This window comes from Battus philenor, unplaced genomic scaffold (genome assembly GCF_028537555.1).
Source record: "Battus philenor isolate CCGP_79_NKW_IND1 unplaced genomic scaffold, ilBatPhil1.0.hap1 SCAF_23, whole genome shotgun sequence".
Lineage (NCBI taxonomy): Eukaryota > Metazoa > Arthropoda > Insecta > Lepidoptera > Papilionidae > Battus > Battus philenor.
In genome coordinates, this window is record NW_027181686.1 from 9,917,484 (window position 1) to 9,944,267 (window position 26,784).

A 26,784-nucleotide genomic window follows, 5' to 3' on the forward strand; every position below is an offset into this window, starting at 1 on the left:
ACATATCCAGAATAAGAATAGATTATTTAAATACAATTGGTGTGAAATTGTTAGATCATCCTCCTTACAGTCTTCTTTCATTTACTGATTCAAATGCACCTTTGCATAGCTTATCAAGGGAGCTTTTTATATATATACATACATACATATATATATATGTATATATATTTCTATATGTATATATATATATATATATATAATATATCTTAATGTATTCACATGAGAACACTTTATATGGATGGCCATTACAGTTACAATACTTTTTGTTTTAAATCATTCTCGCGCGTTCTGATTCAAGTTCGAAACCCGATTTGAATTCGGACGCCGTCAAAGATGTGGTCACTTTCATTACGTTAGGGTCAAAATTTTAAATAGTCTCTGTAAATATAGAACTATAATCTTGCGCTCTTAACTTTTCTTAACTTTTTAGTTAGGGTAGCAACTAATCTCCGCCTCGAGTATATTTGTGACATTGCTTTTAAGAAACAACTACTTGTCCATCTAGGCTTTAAGTTTTTCTCATATACATACATATATAATTATAAGCTTAAAATACATGTTAATACCATTCAAAAACAAATATTTTTCTTTTAACTTTAATTCTTTATAGAAAGAAAATAAGTTATTGTAATTAAAACATACATTTGTAATAGATTTTTTATACATTTTTCTTTATGAGTTATTTACATAAATAAACAGTGCGACATTTTTAAATATTTTTTTGATGTAATAAAGTTTTTAAACTTATTTATTCTGACAGTTCTTTAACAGTTCTCCGACGAGCGAAAACGGGTATCATGTCGTTGTACTCGGGTAGGAATGGAGGTGCTGCATGGTACATAGGCATAGAAGGATATCTGCCTTGGACAGGTCTTGGCATTTCTGGATACCGTGCAATTTGAGGTTCAATTACTATTGGCATAACGCGAGGACGGTTGTAAATATAATCACGTGCGTCAGGATATTGCGTGTTATCTCTTGCTCTTTCCGGATCTTTCACTTTTATTATTTCTATTATCTGTGGTTGCGGCGTTGTTGACGTCACTTGTGTGGGAGCATTTGAACAGCATGGTTGCGTTCTCTCGCCGCAATTCTGTCCACTTACAACACAAAGTAATGCTAAGCAGAGACAAACGATCTGAAAATAAAACATTTTTTATTAATTTATTTCACATACCAGAAAACCAGTCAGCAAAAGGATCTTGTCAATATTTGCTACTGTCCAAGAATATGTAACAGCAACACGCTTTTAATATACTCTAAAAGTATACAATACTATATACTGATTGACCATCAATTAACAATTTCCCTATAATTGAATTACTACACTTATTTTGTTTATTTTATTCGAGTGTCTATACTAATCATTTAAACTATTTAATAATGTTTAAAGTCAAATAAAACTTTTTTCTATTTATTAAACTATGAAATTGACTATTCATAAATAAGAAAAATATTTACAAATGTGAAATGTAACTTACCTTGTTTGCGGAAGACATGTTGAAATTGTGATACACAGCAATTGTTGTCCGATTTTATAGTTTTAAGAGCATACTTAATTAAGAATTCATAGTAATTTTTGGTTTATGAAACAGTTATTATTAAATAGATTATAATTACATTGTAATATTTAAACTAATAAAGATATAATAACGCTATCAATTGATTTTGTAATGATATCTTTTTAAATTATTTATATAATTTATACTCCGAGTCGTATCTTAAAATAGAAACTAAAATATAAAAGTTGCTTCTCAACGCGTGTATGATTGTATTGTATGTCTACAAACACATTGTATATTTTCTCCGGAAGTTTAATATACACAAAATAATTACCAGAGGCATTAAGTAAATTAAAAAATTGGTAAATCTATCTATGGTCATTTCAACGGTAGGACATTCACAATTGGACTTGGCCCCCTCCTATAGATTTATAATTGGACCTGTTATAGTTATTGTTAGCAATAAAAATCGAGACAAACTGTTATGAAAATTCTCGGAGATTTATATAGTTTTAAGCTCTTTTGCAAGTAATCCCGTATGCTATATAATATAATAAACTCCTAAGTCGTCGTGTTTCGTGTTCATCGCTAAAAGGATTAGGCTTCCCACAAAGATATCTATGGGATGATATAACACAGAAACGCCTGCGGGTTGGTGATCACAGTGTGGTGTTATTGTATGTCAGAGGACGCTGCTGCCTTTCTTCTGGAAACTTGTTTATGAGCACTGGCAATCCTAAATAAATAATGCACTAAATGTAAATTCTATAAGGTTTTATCTTGGAAACGAACCGTGACCTACCATCGCAAATCTCAGCAGCTCCTGTATTTTAATTCTCGTGAAATTTAAATAGTTTATTAAATGTATACCAGTAAAAATTTCCTATTACAATGTAGATCATTTTTTCAGTGATAACACTGCATGCTGTAATTATTGTGTTAAGAATAATTATGCTGTGCTTCATAGATAAGGGCAAGTTTAAAATCGTCATGGCCACGTTGAAGGCAAATTTATAATCAAACTGTAGGATCAATATTATTTGTGCGTGATTTAAGGTGATGTAAATAGACGCAATACTACAGAAGATTTTCTATTATTTTTCCAAAATTTGGATGTAATCGTAATGTATTAGCTAGCTGAAACTATTTTGGTAAATATTACTTTATTTAGGAATTCAAATTGAAAATACCTTTATTCAAGTAATAATTTATACACATGGTTAAAATGACTATTATTTCAACATTTTAATATGGACAGTGTTGTCAGTTCGTGAGTTAGTTATAATCAGTTCGTAATGATCTGCTCAGAAGAGCGTCAAACTCTTTAAGAATTAAATAAATAATACTTAAAATGATAAATTTTATATTACCTAAGATATTTTATAATGATTTAAATAATAAAACGCATGACACGAAACGCACCTTTGAAGGAGTAAATTAATAAAAAGAGTGTTTCTTTATAATTTAGGTTTATTAAATAATAAATTATAATAAAATAAATACAATAATAACTAAGAAACAGAGTAGCGTGTTGAGATCGGATATTTAAAGGCTGGGATAAATGTAGCCAATACGTGTGAAAAAACCTTTCGTGTCCAAAGCCAAAATGCGATGCTATCTATCATTTAAGCCATTTCCAGTTTGCTAGCGAATACTTTAGAAATTTTACACGTAATATGCGTTTAAGGTGGAGAGATGTACTTGGTGAGGTCGTCGCTTCCAACCGTTTCCGTTAGAAATCTTTGGGGATGACATATGTCCAGTAGTGGACGTTTTGCTGATATGATGATGACGATGATGATGCATTCAAATATCCGCTTTCAGGTCACGTGTGATAAATTATTGGTAAATGAGACAATAGCTTCTGTAAGGAATTTATTTTTTAATAGTTAGTTATAACACTGTTCCTAGTTTATTAACAAAAATTTATCTTATTCTTTTTCAATTATATCTTTCTTTTCTGGTAATGATGATTCAACTTCATTTTTTTTATTTGTATCTCTTAAAAAGTACTCTAAATCTCCAGAGTATATTTCATTTTGTACTTCTGGACTCTTCATTTCTTCATATTTGAGTTGTTCTACTTCGTCATCGGTGTTTATATCATCATTAGTTTCCCAGTCACCCTTGTCATTTCTTGGATCAGTGTTATCGAAAAAATATGGGTCGGTGACGGCTTCATCATCTTTCGGTTTGATGAAATGTACATAATCGTAGTACTTGTATTTGTTACTATCATCATGTTTCTTTTCATCAAATTTCTCTATTGTTTTTCCATGATTTATTACAAAAGAGTATCCATTACATATTGTATTGCGATCCTTGCAGTTGATGAATTCGTACGTTGGGAATGCTCCAACAACTGTGGTAAAGGCAAGCAGCGCCTGTTGAAAAATGTATACTTTTAAACTACATTGTTACGAATTATAAAAATAAAACTATTAACGTAAGGTTTAGTAAAATTTATCGAATTTTTTACTCTTTCAAACGTGACCCCTTTGTTGATGTACCCTCTACGAAGAGAAATTACTATCTATAGCATCATTATCATTAGGTATTAGTTGTTCCCGTAACCGAGTCGAGTGGTCCGCGCTGTCTTTTGCTCTGAGATTTCGTAGTATAAATATACTTGGTAATTTCAGTCATAAACAAAAAATGTTTTTTCCAAATTGTCAAAGAGCCGTAGTTAATAATATATTACTATTAAATAAACGTTCTCTCAAATTTCTTGTGAAACATCATAAATCTTTTAGCTGACTTCTACACAATGTTAAAAATATTCCTAACAAATATCAAGTCTCTAAGCCATGTCGTACCAGAGATACATTGGTATAAGTCTCTTATATATTACATAGAGAATGTTTTTTTTTTTAAATTAAAACTTTTACATATGTGATTATTTCGTTCTATATAATATATGTCGTTCAAGAAAGGCTTTACCTATCATCTAATTAGTTTTTAATATTTTTTAAGCTACGAGGAATACTTTTAAGCAGAGAAAAATGTTAAAGTTGTGATGAAAATATTATAAATAAAACTTTTGTTTTCAGCAGTGGCGTAGCTAGGGGGTGGCGAGCGGGGCGGCCGCACCAGGCACCACAAGCAGGAGGGCACCAAAGTTGAAAATATTTTTTTTTAATTTTTTTTTTGAATGATGAATAATGAAATGTTAAAAGAAAAATGAAAACCAAAATTTAAAGTAAATAACATAAAAAGAATATCGAATTTTAATATTTTTGTGCTAAAAAAGTTGTTAAATAATATGAACATTGAAAAAAAGTAAACGGTTACAAAAATATAAAATAATAAATTATTACATTATTGCAAGATTATTTAATGATAAATAGATTAAATAATCTTGCAATAATGTCAATAGAACATGAACTAGTCGACACTATTTATTTTGAAAATGTGTTTAATCATTTGAGACTAACATGGCCACCTGTCAGTCAACTGTCAGTCAGCCATCTTTGACCCTTTGTGGTCTCACAGATAATGTATTAGTCAGCCTTGCATCCGATATGAGCTAATGTACTATCAAAATAGTTGTAACAATCTTTAAATAGATGACACTGGTGAAAACGGCATTTTGACATTACTACGATATTGTTGATAAAGGAAAGGATTTTTTTAATAATTATTATATCATTTCATTTTACTCACTAAACTCCACAGAGATTACAAGCCTTTTGATACTTGATAAATTATATTAGAACACGTTTTATAGTATTAAAAAACAATAATAGCATTTCACTTTTGAAAATACTCGTCCAAATGGAAAACGAATACACAGAATAAAACACACTTTATAAATTCATATTCCGAAATTAATTAACATTTCTCCTTACCAATATTTTTATCACTTCCATCTTTGTACACTAGCTAGTTATTGTTTAGTCATAGGTGATATACAGATAACAAATGAAACATTTATTGTACTAAGATGCATTTATATCTTTGTGTATAATTCTGCACAACCTAAAATCAGTTAATTCACAAATGTATTAATTTTTTTTTACCAAATCATTGAGTTTGTAGCAAATAATGATTGGAAACTGCATACAAAATTACAAAAGTATGTAATCGAAGTGATTCTCGAATATGATTAGCAACATCCTCTATAAGTGCGTTTAAGTGATTCATTTTAGACATGTGTAGTTATTACAATAAATTACCATAAAATGGCGGGAAATGTTTTGGTTGAATTAGTTTCGTAGACATACCGTCAACATGGTTTGCAATAAAACCTTTTCGACAAATTTAAATAGAAAAGAATATAAAAAAGACACTTACTCAAAAGAACATCATTGGAGGAAGTCTCTGTCCTAGGCGACAATGAAGAAGTTGAGGGGATAGATTCGAAGGTAGGGTCATTCCCGATAGCCGTGGCCCCCAAAACGCTCAAAGTTTCTCTTATTGTTAAAGTACCCACGGTATGTCTATATTGTATTGTATAAAAATAAGAGAATTTTAATTACGTTACGTGTTTTCTTTTCAAATACATTAAAAGGGACGAACACGTAGCAAAATAATAAAGAGCTATCGCCACGCAAATTCTTGTACCATTCGCTAGTTTTATTTTAGTTAATTTATTATATGGATTGTAAAAATAATTTGTTTTATGTGTATTTTTCCACCACTGTGATGTAATTGACAAGACGCCCTTAAGATATTTACGAACAGACGGTTTGACGTTTGTATACCTTAGTAGAGTGTACAGCAAGGTATAAGCCTTCCCCATACATGTCTATGGAGGGATATCGCCACGCTTGGCAGGCAGGTTGGCGATAGCAGCGAATGATGCTGTGTATCTCCTGGAATCTTTTGTGAGCAGTGGAAATCTTATATAGTTGCACAAAGTGTGAATTATATAGGATTTTATCCCGGAAATCCAACCTGCATCCTACGATATCTAGAGTCAGGCCTCCACCACTGGGCTACCACAACTCGTGGTGCAACTAAAACTATGTTGATTGGTTATAAATATAGAGGTTTTAAATGGGTCAACCCATAGCTTACTAGTAAGCAAAAACCTTCAAAGATTTTACACCTAATTCCTTCACCTCGTATAAAGAAAGGAGATCACTCTAAAATATGTGTCAATAACTTTTGGCACTACAAAGTTATTATGAACAGATTGGTTAATAGTAATTAGTTTTATTATGTAGTAATCCGAATTTTGGTAAAGCTTTTTCATACTACATTTTCATTACGTTATTTGATATATCTAAAAATATTGATTTTCGGATAGGGTGTAACATACATTAATTGTCAGCATATTAGCCATATATTCACTCCTTTAAATCTTTTACATCTATAACCAATCATCCTGTATATTATATTATTATATAAAGGAGGAAACTATTCACACAAATCAAATTACTTTCTATAACCCATGTCATTAATAATAATATACATTAAAGAAAAACAAGTTATGATGTTTTATAATTATGATAACAGTATAAGTCGATAATTTTATTTTAATAATTAATGTGTTATTGTTTAGACTATAAAAACTACAATATATCGAACGGTAAATTAGTGAATTATTTATTAGAGTTTATTTTAGATATTTTCATAGCTTGTCATACGGCCTATTGTTTTGGAACTGTGCTGACATAGATTACAATTTTGTGCTCCAGAAATGGGCTTTTCGTGCCATCTATATAATGGGTCTAAGGCAGTAAACTGAGAAAAAAAACACTAACAATATTTTTACGACAACCTTATATATCCACATAAAAATCAATGTAAATAGTGATCTCTGACAACGTAATAAACAATAAAAATAAACTTGTTGTATCCGGTATTAATTAGTGTCTCACTTATTCGTAAGCCAATGATATACGATATGTATATAATGATATACGATTTTAACAAAATACCAAATGACGCGGTAAATTTATCATTTTATAAATTCAAGGTATTTATTAAGCAGTCAGTCTGTCAGCTTCTATATCAGAGTATGTTCACTTCGAGGATCTCAAGTGGATCGGCTGCCCTCGAAACATCTTTTCTATTATCGAATGTTATGTTCGAGACAGGGAAGTGATTTTAGATTACGCCGGAGAACGAGTTACCAAAACGCTTACTAAGGGTTGCGTTCAGGGTTCGGCATGTGGTCCGATTATGAGGAACATTATCCTGGACGAGCTTCTCGAAATAGATCTGCCTGATGAGCGCCACTTACAAGCGTTCTAACCGAGTACTATCTCGAACTTACTAGTACCTTCTCCGTAGTATAAATAGGTGTACTCCTCATGTCGACAGTTAACTGTTGTTTTTTTATAAGATTAAGATTTAAGACCAGTGATACGAAGTGACTATTTGGTAAGTTATTTGGACTGTGATTTCTCGAGCGATTTGGAATCGAAGTTTGGTCTAAGCGAAAGTACACTTTGTGTTAAAGTAAGGTGACTGATTTGTGAATAAAGTACTCCTTGTGAACCAGTGATGTTTCATTCCGAGTCTGAATCCACAGTACGTAATAGTATGTATGATAAAGGCGCCTATGGTTTGAAACGACATCTTACTAAACTTCACGTTGTCATAAAAAAATAAAACAATTGTTAAAAGGCATATTTTAATTAAGTCTTACAAATTACAATTTATAAATACTGTTTCTTATGTTAGTTATGTGCAAACATTACATTTTTAAAGTAGCATTAATATTTACAAAGTTTAACATTGACAAATTGACCCATAAAACTAAAATTCATAGGTATGAAAATAAACATTAATTTATTATAGTTTCATTTACACAAATATTACACATAAAGAAGTAATGTTATTATTATGATTTTGTATTGTCTTAGTAATGGTGCCGAATAAGCTTATGTGAGGCGACATTGTACGGAGAGAGGTTATGTGAAAAGGAAGTCGTAGTGCACTCTGCTGATCGTCAATCCAACTCGGCTGGCGTACCGCATACGTCACGTATACTCTGCCATGAACCACAATTTTCCGATCAAGTTTCTGTATATTGTAATTATATCACATATGTGTACACGGAATTTCGTTAAAATCGTTCTAAAATTTAAATTAAATGAATCGAGAGATTACCTATTTCTTTTTTATTTCATAAATAATTGTGCAAGAAAGTCGGAAGAGCGATAAGTATTATAATCATTTGTGCTGATATCCTTTGTATTCCTTGTAACGCAATAGTTTACAATACAAAATCTCACGTAACGCCTCGTTTACGATGATTATCTAGGATAATTATATTGTCTACAACGCTTTCTAAGTAATTAAGTTTGTATGCGTTTGTATATAAAATGATTTTTATGTTACTAAGCAAAATCAATCAAGTAAGTAAAATTTTTAAATATTTCTTTTTTCAAATTATTTTAAAACTTAGGTATGTTTTTTAAAAATTATTTGAATATCTAATTACGTTGTAATAATTATTGCTATTGAAACAGCTGTACCGCGAGACGGAGACGAGTATTGACCATCGGCCGCTTTCGTCAACCGTTAACGCACTGTTCTTTTTCCTCGGCCCCCGCCTAGTCGCCTAAGGCACGGTGCAGCGGTTTCGGTAGCACTATAATTACTTTTTTAATTTAATATCCATGAAAATCGATAAGTATGTTACATTAGCTAAATATTGGTTATTATTGTGGCCGTGGCTTCACTTCGTCTCTGAAACGTATGGTGCAGTTGGTAACAGTCATGTTGGGCAGCAGGAAGTCGTCGAGAGTGGTGACTTCAGGGCGTCCTGGGCGGTCGAAAGGATACCCCATGGCCTGCCGGTCTGGGTAGAGTCTGTCCCGAATTCCACAGTATGATGCGGCGTCATTGCAAGTGCCAACTAAATCTTGTTCAACCTAATTAGACAAGGAAATTAGTAAATAGAATCCTAAAATATAATAGATCTAATGAAGGATAGAAATCTCATTAAAATCCTCTAGCGATCAACACTATACTAAAAGTAAGTACTTAAGTAGGTATGATTGTTGGCAACACTAACTAAAATTGGATAACTCATATTAAGAGTTTTGGTAACTATATGATTTTCCTTACTTCTAAGTGTAAAAAATAACATTTAAAATGAGAAATAAATTAGTTAAGACATTTATCACATTTTAATGACGCATAATATTCTGGCAATAATAAATAAGTAAATTGTAAATAATTAATATATATAAATAGTTAAATAAAGAAAAATAATTACATACAATCTTTTTTACTTGCTCATTTTGTGGCTGCCTACCATAAAAAATAAAACAAACTCTTTAGAATCAGTTTATTTTTACCAGTTAATCTATTGCCCTAATCGTGGAGGAGTGTCTGTGAAATAGATCTTGAAAATCTATGTTGTTTACATGGTATGTAGTCTATGTTACAAAAGCATGTTCACAACGCACTTTGTATGTCGTATGTCGCCGATTTCTTAGTTGAAAAAGCGTTAAAATTGTTTATATACACGCTCTGGCGCCAATAGAATTAACATTACAATATAGATCAGAAAGCATTACAATAAACCATTTTATATATTTTTATTTGTTCGAATTGGAAATTAATAGGTAAGACGAGATAAATTATTTTGTTTTAGTTATTAATGGTATTAAAATCTGACATCCATTAAAATAATATTTTTTTTATAAGACTAAAGACCACTGATCTTTATTTGATTAAAATACATGCCCTGAATCAAAGAAAATTATAAATCTATTATAATCCTTGAAAGATTTGATTTACCTTATCCTGTTGCCAGTCTGAGATCATTACAAACAAGGCCATGGGGTAGCCGACATCGGTGCCCTTGGGTATGAGCATATGGTGAGGCCAACCGCAACCGCAGAAGTCGAAGTCAGCGGCTGTGGCGGAAGCCTCCTTGCCCGGCCTGTTCATCTGGTTGCGGAAAGAGCGCTCGTACGGGATAGTTACCGAGGAGTCGAGACTTCTGCGACGAATCGTGGTCCTTCCGGTGGTCACTGATAACGATAAGTTCATAAACGATTTAACTAAAGAGATCTTATTCAAATTTAAAATATTTTTAATCAAATTGGCATTTTCACGCACTTATGAATCGTCAATAATTTTAAAATTATAAGTGTTAAGTTATGGTCAGCTCGGAATGCTGAACTGAAGAGAAGAGCAAGCCAGAAACATAACAGTTACACTTTTTAAATAAATTTTAATTATGTTCTATGTATACATTATTATCAACACGTAAATGGATCAACAAAGCAAATTCCTCAAATTTCGAATGCTATAGGAAGATTTATTTTAAATATATTTTTGATTTTAGATTCAAAACTGAGGAAAAGAAAGACCTTATATATGTTGTGGAACTTCATTATGTATGCGTACACTATTTAAACAAGCATTTAATTGACTTCCAAAGTAAATGCAACTCAATTCCAAACCCTTTGTGTTACAATAATTGAAATATTGTAAGTTACATTTTCTCTGGTATAGTTTTCTTGATGTATCAAATGGCGACGTTTTTCAACACGATGTTTTATTGTGGCGACGTTCTTGAAGACATGTCGCTTGTAAAACAAAACAGACTTAATTGCTATTGTAAATTTACTGCATATTTTGTCTTTATTATTGTCTATACGTATTATTGTCCTTTTGTATTTATCTTGCATTTTGCTTATTAGTTTCAGTTAAGATAATGTTTTCTTGTACCTAGTTTAAATGAAGATGGTGTACATATATATCATCGACCTATGGATCAGTTTTATAATTTTAACATTTGCTGTATTAGTTGTTGTTTTAGTAGCTATTTACGATAACGTTGTTGAAGTGTTTTCAAAAATAAAACGGTTGTTCAAAGTGGACTTTGTTCAAAGCTGCGATTGTATGTGAAACTATATTGATTTAATATTACATAATAATATATATGTTGAATATAATCTAGCTATTATTCACTTACACTTTTGGGTGAATTTATCCAATTCGATCATTAGCTTCCTTTGGTCCTCGAAACTCATGGGACTGCCGTTGTCGTCAATAATCGGGGCCATGAAAATGCGAACTGTACCAATTGTGCTTTGGCGAGTGGTGTTGTTGACCTCGATACTAACATGACAAAGATATCAATTAGTCAATACTTAATTATATTTTTTTATATTATAGACGTGATTACTAGGCTACATATAAACAATGACATATCAATTACAAAGACCTTCAGAAATATTTGTAAAAATAGGATATGAGGACATGTCCAACTGCTCAGACAGCAACCTAAAGTAAATGTACCCTTTGAAACCACTAAAGGAGTATTTTGTTTTTGTTGCGTAGCATTTAACGTTTTTTTTCACTTGGATCTTGATATATATTACACAAGAACGGGCATGGAAACACGTCTAAACAAAATAATTTTTCTAAAATAACTGTTTCAGTAGATGGGATTCAGACTAATTTTTTGATTTATATAAATAAGTACGCGCTGCTGTATTATACGTATAATCAAGAATCTTAAGAAAAAGTCAGTTTTGGTACTTTAAACATAAAACGTTAATTTTTTTGTTATGAATCTACCCGGGGATATACCTAATAAAAACCAAATTTTTAGGGCCATTGGATTTATGGTTTCTGAATCTATCGAGTACAAACAGAATCATATATATATATATATATATACAGATAGCCATATTTAGTTACAATTTCTATTTAAGTTTATAAATACATTATAAATTACTTGTTTTATGTTATATATATTAGAAATATACTATAAAAGAAACTATATATACAGTTTCTTAACAATAAAAAATAAGTAAACAGTACATTAGTTACAGATCTGGGTTCTCAGCACGCCATTGAATCGGATTAATATTACTCGTTATAAATAGGACAGGCTTCGATGCGTTTTGAAATACTTTTACACACACATCTTCTCGTCCAATATCCTCCAGTGTATAAAGACGAAGGTATAGACCCTCGTCTTGGTTAGACCCAAGGTGTTATCCGTAATGACTTACGGCATTCAAACGAGATCTCTCAATTCTGGCGTCATTAACAGCTGAGTTCTTTGATCGCTTAGACAGGTGTTGTATTTATTTTTTGTTGTGCGCAATCGACTAGCTAGATGTCACACAAATCTTTTGTAAGTTGTAGTGATTTAAAGATAATTACTATAATCTTATACTATATAATAATAATGAGTAGTAAATTATTTTGTAAATAAATTATGTTCGTAATTCACACGTTATGTAATTTTAAATGGTTTACATCGTATAAATTAAGAAAATAAATTGAGTAATATATTCTTTTTAATTTGAAGCGTCTTTGATTATGTTGGATTGATTTTGGCATCTTCGAATTTCAATATGATTCGAGTTCTAATTTTGAAAGTGTCCTTACTGAATTTTTTGGTAAGAAAACACATGTTGTTCACTTAATAATTACAAATAAAAAAAAAAACGAAAAATTTAACATATTCAGAAATAACAAACGATAAAGATATATAAACGGATGAAATTTAGTATCCTGTATGTATTTTATTTATTTTTAATTGGATTAAAACTTAATTACCCTAAATACCTCAGCTTCAAGTATAAATTGTCATTTTTTGTGGCCCCGTTTTTAGGCCTTTCGTTCAACAACTGTCGTGGGTGGACAGGTTCTTTATTTACGTGATATTTTTTCCACATATATTTTTTTTTCAATTTCATCTTTCGCCATTTACAATGTCTTTCATTCTTTCTTTTAATTTAATTTTCACTATCTTTTCATTCCTTCCCATAAATTATAAATGGACTCGGATCGCTTGTAAAAATAAATGACACAAATAATAAGTCCGTAGATCAAGACGATTGTGTTAAGAAGATTCCAGAAGCCAGAAATAAGTGACTTCTGGAATCTTTTTAATTAAATTTTGGTCACTGCATCGCGAATATCAAATATCTCTCCTGCTAATTTCGCACCTACCTTACGTGAGGGATCTAGTTGTTATAGTTTATAAGTTAATGAATAAACGGACATTAGCTATAAGCAATGGTCGAAATATTTAGTAAATATCGACTCACACATAGTTAAACTCGTCGTGCTGCAGATGAGTGAAGCGTGCGAGGATACTCCCACGGGGAGTGAAATCAATTCCCCGGCTGAGTTCCAAGGTGCTCTGCTCCCACCAGGTTCCTATCACGTTGGTCTCAGAGGTGCCTTCTATGTTAATAGATATTGCCTCGATTCCGGGGAAGAATAGCTGTAAAATTATGAAATCTTGTATCTTGTATGATGACTTAGTATTTATTTATTCATTTTATTATCCATATTGGTTTACTTATAACTTGTGTACACCATGTTATATATGAAAATGGTAATAATTGAGTTCTTTATGTATATTGGCACAGCGCCTACAATAAACACAACCGATACTAATACATGTAATATATATATATATATATATGTTTCTAAAAAAAAATATTTGAGAACTCTAATTAGTGATGAAAAGTTGAATGAATGCAAACATTCTGCATTTTACTTGGAAACATGTACTTATATTTAAATTTGACTTTACATCTTAAGTCTTACTTTAAGAGAAACATTGGTGAAGGGATGAAAAAGGAATTGATTTATCAATGAAGTTGCAATATCTTGTGCTAAGTATTTGAAATGTCTGTTAATGTATAGTAAAACTTTTTTTTAATAAATCGTTATTTGTATAATTACCTTATATAATTTTAAAAGCCTATGATATTAAATATCGAAATTTAAATAGTTCAAAATAAAGTTTTACTGGCTTGTTTCTTTTTTTAATGTCATCAAAACCAGACAGATAATAATAGTACAACCAAAGAGATTTTATTACAAGTTTATGTTTGAAACATTTTATCCCCGACTTGATATTATTATTCACTTGGCATCTATAATTATGATAACTTGTTGACATCATGAGAAAAATGAAAGAAGAACTCAATTTGACAGAAAATGGTATGAAATTGACATCACTTTAAGTGGCAATTTTTAAACTTAAAATAAAATTTCGTGGGTTAAAACGTGCTATGATATATAAGCATAGCCAACAACAAACTCAGACTGTTGACTGATGTCAAGTATCTCTGTGCCTTTAGTTTAAGGTTTGACTGTGTTTGTGTAATTTCGGTTTATTGGCTTACTTTGATGGTGTTAGCCTTTGTAGGGCTATTCAAACATTTGTCGGTATCACGGCTCGCGGATCCCAAAATCGTGAGACGTTTGAGTAAGTAATAAAAACCGATGTGCCAAATCAAATGCCTAGTACTTTAACTCTTAATGTTCACATGCGTACTTTTTCTTTTATAATTGTAACAGGCTGGAAACTCTTGACATCTAAACAAATAACTACAGATGTTTTGCCGCCATTTTAGATCTGCGTTTTGCGTGCATCCTTCCACTTGGTACCAGTCTCGACAACAAAATGTTTCTATAATACATACAGCTTTTATTTAAAGACCTGAGTTTAATTCGAGAAATTATATTAATCGGATAAGTATATGCTATACAGTCGTTTGAATAGGGAAGCAAATCGTATAATCACCTTGCTTTCTCCGTACGGCGACAATTTACTCTTGTACATCTGGAATATGTCGTCAATATGAGCATGCCAGCGGTAGAACAGAGGGTCTCGCATCGCTGTCCCAGAATCACCCATCACACCGAATTGTTCCTGTCAAACATTTCACATTATTGTTGCTCAATGAGCAGTAGAGCTTATACTAGGGATTCCTTTACGAGATCGAATATGTATATATATATATGAGAGTCTGTTTGTACTCGATAGATTTAGAAACCATAAATCCAATCGCTGTGAAAATATGGTATAGAGTTAGGTAAATCCCGAGTAGGTTTTTTTTTTTTAAATTTAACGGTTTATGTTTGAAGGAACATATATAGATGACGAATATATAATAGACTAATTAAAGTAACCGTCAGTAAAAGCAACATAGCGTGCATAACTAGGCATAACAAAACCGTGTAACACGAAGTGTGGCGAGGGATGGCAGTGCTGAATGATAAAAATTGTGAAGGATGAAAGAAGGAATAAAGAGAGAATTTGTGAAGGATCAGAGAGGGTGGGTGAAAGTAGGATGGTGTATATCCAAGACCCGAAAACAAAAAGGAAAAAGATTATTTTGAAAGTAAAATAAAAACTAGTGTTCAGAACGACAGGGTTTGTCAACGGAATTTTACTCTCATTTATTATTTTGTGAATGTTAAAAATTTATTATTTTGTCCACGTATAACCGATATTGCCGACCGAATAGACAGGTTGAGCAGGCATTTCACGGGTGACGTAGAGGTTGTAACACATAGCCACTGAAGATTTAAGGCTCTGCAGTTAAGACCACGGGTCAGCAAGCGCAGCGTAAGTGGTTCCAACAGTTCCATGGACTGCCTTGTTAAAGTCGTTGTAAGTCGCTGGGTATAGACCGTTTCCTACTGGACATGCTAAAACCCATGGAGAAGGATTAAATCCAGCTGTGAACTTCTTGCGTCTAAAATATGGTAATGATGATGAATAATAACAGACTCTTGCGCGCAAAAGGCTTCAGAAATATTACAAAAATTATAATAGTTTCTCTATTAGTATTTTGTTGATCCATCTCTAATTTGCATGCGAAAAAAATACTATGACTATATTTAAAAAGATGTGTTTTATGCATATTGCATTCAAGGTGGACAGATGGCCTTGTAGAAATCGACGGACCGCTTCCAATTGGACCAGCTGGAATCAGAACTGGACCAGTTGAAAGCAACTTGCCAGTTTGCCTGCTGTTTTTGAAGTCCAGGGGGGCGTAGCAGTTAAGTCTTGCAGGTAAAATAATGATGATAATGATATCTTTATTGTGAAATGACAAGTTGAAGTCGTTAAATATTGATAATATCAGGGAACGAAGTTAATAAAAACCGGTCATAATTATAACAAAGACTCGAAAGTGAAATCATTGCTTTTAAGGTATAATTATTGATTTTAAGTGATGTTTTTCAGAACGACTGTCAGAAACTTGCTGGTTGTTAAATTGACCGTAAAATCACTACCGTTTTATAATAGCAGTGTAACAACGCGAGTTACACCGTAATTCACTATTCATGTCTTTATTTTTGATGCGAAAAATGTAAGAAGGCGAAACGGTAACGGTAACGGAAAAGTATTTGAAACGCTATTCTTGAAGAGAGATATTTAAATTATTATAGCTAAAAGAAATTCATGTAGGAAATGGTAAATATATATTATAATTCATTAACTTGTCCTGGAACATACTAGTATAATGTTTTTGAAACGTAATCCTACTAAAATACTATTTTTGCGTTGTACGTGTTAACTGTTTTTGTACATTTTTTTAGGAATACGTATATATTTGTTTTCAAATGATATATTATAACAACATTGTAAAACTTGCAAATAAATATGATATTTGTATACGGATAGATAGTTCACTTTGAATCAGAGTCATTTCATTTATTACTCAGGCTTTTTTGTGGGGTACATGAGAGGACATGTGAACTTAAGACAAATATCGAAATTAACTAAAAATTGCTAAACAATATGAACAAAACAGAATACTTTGAAAAAAAAATTGCCTCAACCAAAATTTTGTTATAAAGATTTTTTTTAAATGATACAAAATTTAATTATTTCGGTTTTTTTTTTCTCAAAACAAAGTGGCAAGATGTGAGGAGGGCCTAAATAATTGATTTTTAACTTTTGATAATTAGCGTGCCCCCAAAGAGAAGTGGTAGAAAAATCTACACATTTATACTCGAAATTTCAAACCAGCACATTTATGAGAATAAAAACAATAAGAGAAAAGATTTCCCGTCAATGCTCTATAGGAGTCATTGTCGACATTTTATTAATAGAGCTATAGCCAACAGAGACAAGATCGATGTGACATTTTGTCTACGTTTCATAAATACTAATTTATGTTGTACAGCATTAATACATCTAATATACATATTTGAATTAAAAATCGTTAATTATTACAGTAAAAACAATCCTAACCCTTATGAAAATTTTCGAAAAAATCCTATTCAGCCTTTTCGTTCAAAGTGCGACTTCAGTGATATGTCTATCAACCAAATGTATTTCGTTATGATACGTGAATTTACTTAAATGTCTTGACCATATGATATCCAAAGCTTAATGTAATGTCCATCTTTGGACCTCTTGAATCAAGGCTTATCAGCTGAATAAGAGGATAAAAAATACGTGCAAATATAACAAGTTATGTAAAGAATGAAAAAAAAAAATTACCAGGTGCCGATGATCGGGGTCGTGGGTGTATGAGATGAAGACATGACCCATATTGTGAAGGTCGCCGTAGTATCCCTGATTGGGGCTGATGCTGGAAGACTCCATGATGTTGCCAAGGATGTCGATACCTGTCTGCTCATCCAGCGTCTTTTGTTGTCCGCTTGGCTGTGGAAAATAGTTTGGTTGTAAATATTTATTATATAAGAAACTTCTAGAAGCATTAAATTATTTAAAATTATAATTTTTAGGTAGACCTATGCCTTTCAGAGGGTGCCTATCGGTTACATGATGATGGCGATCGAAATCTCTTTAAATATATTTTCTTGTTAACCTAAGTTGTTGAAGATTTTTTTATTCAGGTTAACCTATGTCGTGTAACAGGTGAATAACAAACTCTAAACAAAGTTACACCGTACCTTTCTGCGCTCGATTCTCCGTCCGACTCTGCCCTCGTACCATGAACGTTGCCTATTTTATCACAGTTTAGTTTGCGTCTATTGTGAGACTATTATATTATATTAAAATACACGTTTTCTTTATTTGTTTTTATTTAAAACTCTTTTTATACATTTTATGAATAACGTCGAACTTAATGTCGAAGATATTCTCTACCTCTTAACGATTAAAGTTGGAGCAGAGATAAATAAATAAAGGTAGGGGAAACAACTAAATGTCATAAAAACAAAAAATAAAATAAAAAAGAAAAATAATCACATAAAACACCTTGTATAAATATACTACAATATCTATATTTAAATATCTACATATACTATTTATATAAACATAAATTCTACACGTTGTCTTATCATCACTATTTTTACATTGTCGCCTTTGTTTATTTACTAAATAAGAGCGAGAAAAATATAATTTTCCTTATTATTACTATCTATTTACATTAAAATTGGTAATCTATCTTTGCTACAAGGAATAAATCTCTAAATTATTACGAAATAACTATAAAAATTCATAAAAGATTTACAGAAAAACACGAAATGCAAACAGATTTAGTTTTGATTATTGAAGAAAAATAAATAAAAATCATTAGAATAAATAAACACAACAGGAAACCATATTTAAGAAATACAAGGCAGATGACAACATGAATAAATAAATAGTAATTAAGATGATGTATATCTAAATGTTATATCATAAACAATATTGCTAATGTATTGTAATGTAATTTTTGTAAAGTAATAATTCTTTTACAAATATGTATCTAGTATAATGAAAATGAGAATTGGAATGAATTGGAAGAAAGTCATTAAGGAAATGTTATAAAATTCGACTGGACTGACCAATATAATGGTGTTGGTCCTGATCGCCTGTATGATACGGTCTCTCCAGGTCTCTAATTCGTTGACTTCGCTTTTGATTTTGTCGACTGGTCGATCCAAATCGGTTATGGTGGACCCTGCGAACCTGAAATTTTAATATTCATTATTATTCGTTTTATTTAAAATAATACAACATTAATTAGAACAATAAAGAGAAGATTCTGTTGAAAGATGATTTCTTATATTTTTGGTGCGGGATTTTTATTATGAATCCATTCATTTATTATCTGTATGCTATTTAAAGTTATATCTCATATGTTTCAGTATTTCTGTAATTTAAAAACTATTGCTTAGATTTTACTAAAGTAAGATAAGTATTATTAAGGAATTGATAAATTTCATTTAGAATTTTATATTGTAGTACTTCAACATTGGAGTCCGCTGAGCTCTTAGATTTCTCCAAAATATTTAAGGGGGTTATACCATAATGGGTCCGCTTGTCAGGCGGGTTAGCGATCGCAGTGTGATATTATGGAACATGTGAGGATTCTACTCCCATTCCTTGGGAAACTTGTTTGGAGGCAATGGACAAAGTGTGGATTATATAAGATCGTCTCCTAGGATTCGAATCCACGACCTAAGGACACAAGTTTCAGTCCTCTAATGCCAGGATATCACTTCTCGATATGACACGATATATCTACATAGCTTAATATATGTAATAGTAGTCTCTCCCGACCGCCGAGTAGTCCTCGCTTCGTACTATATACACTACACCTCATTCACTACACTATACACCTTCACGGGTATAGTTCTTCACGTTTGTACGTCTTCGTTGTAACTGGGATATGATCGCCAGCGTTAATTTTTTTAGTCTGTGGACGTCTGTTTCCACGGGCTCAATTTCGATGAAGCTGCACAAAGCCTAGATCGGCTAGCAGCATAACTTCAAATACATCACGAGCAAGTATTTTTGAAGGGGAATTACCTTGGAGGCCAGGCACGACTGGCGACCTGAGAGTCCAGCTTCGGGAAATATCCTTCGGCGATTGGCTCCCGGAAGTTGCTGTACCGATTCACACGGCCCAGGTTGTTGCAGAAGCGTTCAGTGTTATATCTAAAAAAGAATTGTTCCAAGTCAGCACTATAAAATTAACTTAAGGCAACTTGATCTTTTTTTATAATAAATTTATTTCTATAAACTTATCAGCGGTGCTGTATTCGTATCTTCTCTGATCAAAATACTTTATTTCAATATACCTGTAAGTTATTTATGGGTCGCATTGATCTCCAACTTCGCGAAGTTTACACAGGTCTATTTCTAAAGGATCTAGGGATTCTAAAGATCTTTTATAATCGTGTTTATTATTATTTACGAATGCTGTTTCTCGCCTGTCATTGATGATTCCGTTCCTCAGATTGGTACAAGTTTAATTAAGCATATTTTGTCTATTAACAGACATTTCTCTATTTCTAAAGTAACTTCTAGAATTATATTGCGTAAACTATTTTTGGTTTTATCCGATCTCTATCGACGGCAGAAAAACAGGTTTGAGTTTATTGTCAAATGTCACTAGTTCTTGTAAAGCCAGTAAATAGTAAATCAAAAAGAATTTTAGATATTTTTTTTTGTTTTACTATCTTCTTCATGATTGAGGATCATGGCTGGACAAGTCAATCTCCGCTACCATTTGTCTACAGGCTGTTTTATTTTGTGATAGTTTTACAAGTCGTGAATGGAGGTGTTGCCACCTTTGAAACTGTGTTAATCCACTGATTGGGTGACCATCGTCTACATCCAGTGGCCGGTGAGGTCGCAAGTCGATGCCACTTTCGCTAATATGTGTGTGCAGTTGGTAAGGCATTCCTATTCCTTCCTTCCCAGAAACTAACATAATATAACATAAATATCGTAGTCGCTTGCCCGCCGTCCGATCTGCAGCTCGAATAATAGTGAGTGAGAGGCGCCTTCCGACCGTAAAAACAATATTTACCTTGCGATGATTTGTTGGTGCATATAGTAGAAGAGTTCTCCTCTCCTGTTCTTGTTGACGATCTTGCCTTCGGAAGCTTCGAAGGGGTAGACGAGATGCCAGTGCCAGTGGTGCAAGTTGATGCCAATGTCTTCGCGGAAGTACGCCACTCGCTGCTCGGGTTCGTCCGCTGACGCCGTGTAGTTTTGCGGGATTGTTATTGGTATCTAAACAGTATCAGCAAATATGAAATGCAAGTGGTGAAGAAATGTGGAAGAGCCATCTAGTAGCGTAATTCGAAACTAATGGAAAAGCTTTAAACTGATGACTTTATGGCTTTTTCGCTGTGAATATATGGTACTGCTACCAACGTAATAGTATCATACATATTTAGAAGTATTTATTTATTTATGACACCTAGATAAGTGTATTAAAATGTGCGAATACAATTAATGCAAATAAAAACGAAATTTCTAAATATACACGTTCAAGCTATGATCTAAAAAAGTTTTGTTTAAATGCAACTATTTAAAAAAAAAAACTCAAGCATGTGTTCAACTTCTTTTGCTTAAACCTGACTTTATAAGAACAACTTTATACAGGTTGATAGGTTATAGATGTGAAAGCTTTAACCCTTAAATGCATGACTTTTAATTTATAATATAAAAAATATTTATCTTGCAGATAAGTACACTACAATGCAGGGAAAAATAGAAAAAAAAATATCTTTATACTTATGATTTAAAAAAAAACCTTATGTTGCAGATGCATTTACTTTTATGTAGTACTCATTAGACGGTTAATTGGTATGTTGCAGTTTTTCATCATTATGCATTTAAGTGTTAAAGGGCTGAATATATATTAGTAGTCAATTAATGTATGCGTCAGTTTATCAAAAATCAAAGTTTTTTTTAAGACTCTCTTGTTTCAGTGGTCAGAAAAAGTTTGATGCAAGGTCCTTTCAACCCGTCTTATGGAAAATTTATGGAAGGGGTCATGGCGAGCAGCGGATGTCGTATAGCTCAAAAGATAATAAAGATTGTTTACTCACTCTCGGGCCTTTCTGCACCGTTGTGGCGGATTCGCGTGCGAGTCGGAAAACCTTCGGATCTACAAACTTGTCCGGGAACGTTTCCGCGAGTGTTGGTATGTTCATACCTTTTGTTTCCGGCCTGAAATTAAGATTTAATAAGTAAGAGAGTAGTGTGTTTATTAACTAACATAACTGGTGCAAATATGGCAGTTGATATATTGTGATACAGAATATTTCATAGCGTCAAAGAGAAGATGTTAAGACATTTTAGTCAAACAACTTTAGTTCAAAAGGAATTTCCAGGGAAGTTTATTATGCATATCATCATATCAGCTGATAGATGCTCACTACAAGGTATACGCCTCTTCACTCCACCTATCTACGCCGCGTCTACCGGCCCATGGTCACAATTGGAGAAAATTTCGAACACAACTACTGATTGCATTAGCAATGTGTCCAGCCTACTGCAATTTCAGACGACCAACTCCATAACCTACGTCGTTTACTCTACTTATTCCGCGAATCTCCTAATTTCCTGTACGGGTCTTTTTGCAAAATAAATATAGAATACGGCGACAATACTCCATAATAAAATACAGTAAGAGAGAACGCTATGAAAATAACTAAAATATACGACTCGAGTCGCGTTAAAGTCCGTTCATTGTCTGTTTTAATCTCAAATACTGATGAGCTTACTTTACCTCAGTGTTATGAGAAGAGGATTACACTGTAGCTATTTATGCAATTATTTTTTTTAGGTTATACCCAAAAAAATCGTCGTCAATCAGTTCCTAACATTTATTCAATAATTAAGCCGAAATTTTTTCAAACCAGGATGCGTTTGGATCTCCTTTCTTTATTTAAATTAGAGGCGGTTATTATGCCAATCTTGAGAGATAAGCTCTTCTGCCATTCTTTTATTGACACATACAAATCGCATCACTATAATTGAGAGTGAAATCATCATCTTCATCATTTTAGCCATAGGACGTACACCACTGAACATAGGCTACTCCATAGGAGCACTAGGAATCGGCAAACAATGCGATTTACACAGCTGCCACCGTTAAATCACTCAACACGTGTTTCACCCCTCCACGGGCATCTTTAGGAGTTATGGTACACCGATTAGTGCCAAATACATAGTGGCATTTCGCTTTGTTTGCCGCTTACGCATTTATCAGCGGGCTGGCGGGCGGTGCACTTTATTTCACGACTACCACTGCATGTGCGGAAGTGGCTAAATATTGGTCTTTTTTTTACTTAGGATGGACTTCCGCAGGTTAACGCCTGATTCCATTAAAGACCTTATAAAGGTCGTCAGTTTACTTTATGGGTGGACGTGAAATTATTAAAAATAAATAAATAAGAAACTGTGACTAACCTGTGAAGCAAAGCGACGGATAAGCAGTAGTTGAACATGTAAGGATTGATGCGAAGCTGGGCATATGAACACATGGACTGTAAATCTTCAAGGTTACGCATATCTGAAATATTTATTTATTTTAATTTTTACTTAAATTTTTTTATTGTACACACCAGGACACATTTAAATAGTCGTATAATAATAAACAAAATGTACAATGGGCGGTCTTATCATACGAGGCAATCTCTTACAGACAGCCATAGTACGGAAACAGTAGTACATATAATGGGTAGTTAACGTGTACAAAACATACATATATATGTGTATAAACCATATATACTTATAATTAATAAGGTGTAATACATATTACGGTATAAAACATATTATAAATATAATACAATAATAAATAAATACAACGCAATTGTCTCAGAATAAAGAAACAGAGGAAGAGAAAGAAATGAATTAACGGATAAATAATCATAGATCTAGTTAATGGTTCTTAACCATTTTCTTAAAAAATAGTGACATGATTAACACTTCCGTATTATAAGAATGACAAGTTTTAGTTTTTTGAGCCCTGATGTAATCCATCATCAGTGTGTATACAAAAAAAAAACTGTGTAACTTTTCTTGAACGATGTTTAGCCGCTCCAAGGTTTCTACTTCAGGACCTTTATTCTACAGCAGCCAGGACAGAACCAGATGATCAAAATTTAATATTTTCTTGTTTTCTGGCGTCTTATAAATTTATCTAATAAAATATGAACGAATAATAGTATTAAACAATAATGTATGATGTTTTCATTACGTTTAGAAAACACGTAAAGTTTTTTTTTTCTTATGTAATTTAAAAATTAAAAATATAAATGTAAGAAACATAAATCTGTTATGCGCATTATGTGTCATGCGCACTGCCTCCTCAACTTGCTAATCCGCTGCAATGTCAGTCACTGATGTTCGTCTATGGATCTCCTTATCCCTGCTTCGATTTCTCCATTTCTCTCTTCAACTCTCAAATTAGTAAGTCATTTTTATAATCAATAAATAATGTTATCACCTTGAAATAATATTATTTATTTTTCTATTGCACAGCGAAAAAGAAATAAATTTAGTTAGTATGTAATTTTCTGGAGCAGCTAGTGAATAAGAGAGGTCCTCAACATTATCATATAAGCCGATAGACGTCCACGGCAACCTTAAGGCCTCCCCCATAGGTTGTCATAATGATAGGCACCTATTAGACACATAATAAGCATGGTATGAAAATAAAGGCTTACACATGAATATATCGATCAGTCGTCCTGCCATCTGTCTGTGCTTGGGTATGAAGAGAGAGAACTGATGGTGGTATGGCAGTTGCATAGGGAGCTGCAGGCTGGGCAATGCGATGTTCCGTACAGGAATAGTCTGCCCGGCGTCTGCACCAAACCGGTTTGAAAGCGTGTTCGTTACATTCTTGTATTTTTCAGGCTGGAACAATTAATTTGAATAAATCTGATGACCTATAGAATAGTTTTAAAGAACGGTCTGTCCATTTGATCATCGAAGGCTGCTTATCGAAGATCTTTCTTTTTCAATAAAAACAAAAAAATCTTCAAATTATATTATTATTATTAGAGTTTTGTAGCGATAGCAAACATTTTTTATTTAGAAATGTTGTTTAGGATTAAGTCTTTGATTCAATAAATCAATCGATCTCTCTGGAATAAAATCTCTGTAAATTAACTATTTTGATGCTGCATACGACTGTGGATGCAAGTAATATTTGAATAAAAAAACATGAAATGCAACTGATATTTAAATAAAAATTGTGCTAATTAAATTAAATTTTGTTTATTTATTTAAAGAATAATAAACTCACATAAAAGTTATCCGGTATATCGAAGACAGCCTTTTCATCTCCCTTCTGCATGAAGCATGGTTCAGTGGGGTGGTCGAAGAACAAAAGAAGATTCTTTTTAATGTCCGCCATCTTGTTAAAATGTATGAAAATAACAAACAAGAAATAAATAAGTTAATTCTTGTATTTATGAGGAGAAAATTGTATTTTTGACCGTGAGAACACGGTTACAATATATTCTACAAGCGTCCTTTTATACTATATATAATAAATTTTGGGGAAATCCATAACCATTATAATGTTACGTGAATTTAATTTTTTAATTCAGGTTCTGTACATATTTTTGTAATTGAATGTATTTTAACTATGTATTATTTATATATGGCAATTTTTAACTATTAGTTCGAAACATTTTTTCAGAATTTCTGTATCTATTTAGATTTTAAGAATATACTGTATTTAATCATGATTATAATATTAAAATTAAAAAGAAAGTCCTGGTTGCGGTCTAAGATTAAAGTCTTGTAAAAACATAAATAAAGATATTCTTTACAAATCTTATATAAACAAAACAGAATCGATAAATGTGTTGCAAAGTGTAAAATTCGTAAAAGCGTAATGTTTTAAAGAGGAAATTATTTCTGTTAGTAATATTACGTTTTATTTATTTATTTATTCTAATGGGCAGCGATAGGCCTATGACTCAGTCCAAAATCTGGGCAACTGCGGTTAAAAAGATTTTTTTAGGTACTTTTAATTTAAATAATTTTTAATAAATAATTTGCAAGTACAGTGTAGGACGTTAATGTTTTAAGTTCACGGAGCGAAATGGTCTCAGTTACAATGAAGCTGTAAAAGCTCCCGGGCTAACAGCATCAACTTCAACCGAAACCATTACACGTCAATCTATTAGGTGGATATGTGGAGGCCACTTACAACCAGTTCCATTAGAGATGTTAGCCTTTGGAGACAGTGGGCGTTCAGCTGTGGACTTCCACGTTCCACACTTAACAGCATATACAATGACGCGTACTAGAAACCGCTACGTTGGTTGCATGAAAACTTAAAATATGAACACGTGATCGCAATGCTCAATGCTTGAAGGATTGGACTGGATCCAATAAATAAATAATAAATGCAACATGTAGTGACGGAATAATAGTAGATTTCTTAAGAAAGAGAATTTCTGTGTAGCTTCCACTACTACCTTTATTTCTACCAAAAAATCGTGTGTAAGACGCCGAAGCCAAACATATTATAAGATAATTTTATATATACATAAATATGCTAAACTGCTTACCTTCAAATCTCCCAAGTCCATCTAGAAGTTGTGTGTTAGAGATCGCCTCGAGCGATAGGACCACCTTTCGCCATATGAATTGTTTCTTTTTTCCTCTATTTATTGTCTATGGTGTACAAAAAAGTGTTGATAAAAATAAATAAATAAATGATTATAAGTGTTAAAACTTTGAAGGGGTGAATACATAGATCATTTAATGTACGGTACTTTCTAAAAATCCATGATTTCAGAAATTATAAATTGCCTACTAATAAATTGTGTTTTAAAAAATTCATATTAAGATAATTTTTGTTTACCATCT

At 32.3% G+C, this 26,784-nt stretch overlaps 2 protein-coding genes across 2 annotated transcripts; both read right to left on the reverse strand.

Moving 5' to 3' along the window:
• Positions 1-643: 643 nt before the first annotated feature.
• On the reverse strand, positions 644-1,556 carry LOC137924216 (uncharacterized). The gene is made up of 2 exons (XM_068767586.1): positions 1,482-1,556; positions 644-1,138 (listed from the first exon to the last, which is right to left on the reverse strand). The coding sequence occupies exons 1-2, from the start codon at positions 1,497-1,499 to the stop codon at positions 749-751; spliced, it is 408 nt and encodes a 135-aa protein (XP_068623687.1). The 5' UTR covers positions 1,500-1,556; the 3' UTR covers positions 644-748.
• Positions 1,557-9,023: 7,467 nt separating this feature from the next.
• LOC137924019 (phenoloxidase subunit 1-like) lies at positions 9,024-25,387 on the reverse strand. The gene is made up of 13 exons (XM_068767312.1): positions 25,205-25,387; positions 24,621-24,813; positions 23,362-23,464; positions 21,996-22,116; positions 20,966-21,171; positions 19,960-20,088; positions 18,993-19,116; positions 17,698-17,862; positions 14,980-15,108; positions 13,487-13,665; positions 11,392-11,537; positions 10,206-10,441; positions 9,024-9,331 (listed from the first exon to the last, which is right to left on the reverse strand). Exons 1-13 carry the CDS (start codon positions 25,313-25,315, stop codon positions 9,119-9,121), a joined length of 2,055 nt encoding a protein of 684 aa, XP_068623413.1. The 5' UTR covers positions 25,316-25,387; the 3' UTR covers positions 9,024-9,118.
• Positions 25,388-26,784: the final 1,397 nt, after the last annotated feature.

Excerpts from the sequence above, each read along its gene's own strand:
- LOC137924019 (XM_068767312.1), bottom strand. The coding sequence starts at position 25,315 with ATGGCGGACATTAAAAAGAATCTTCTTTTGTTCTTCGACCACCCCACT. Across the intron at positions 21,172-21,995 it reads CGGTGCAGAAAGGCCCGAGA|ATACCAATAACAATCCCGCA; the intron begins GTGAGTAAACAA and ends GATACTGTTTAG. Across the intron at positions 13,666-14,979 it reads CGCCGTACGGAGAAAGCAAG|CTATTCTTCCCCGGAATCGA; the intron begins GTGATTATACGA and ends ATAATTTTACAG.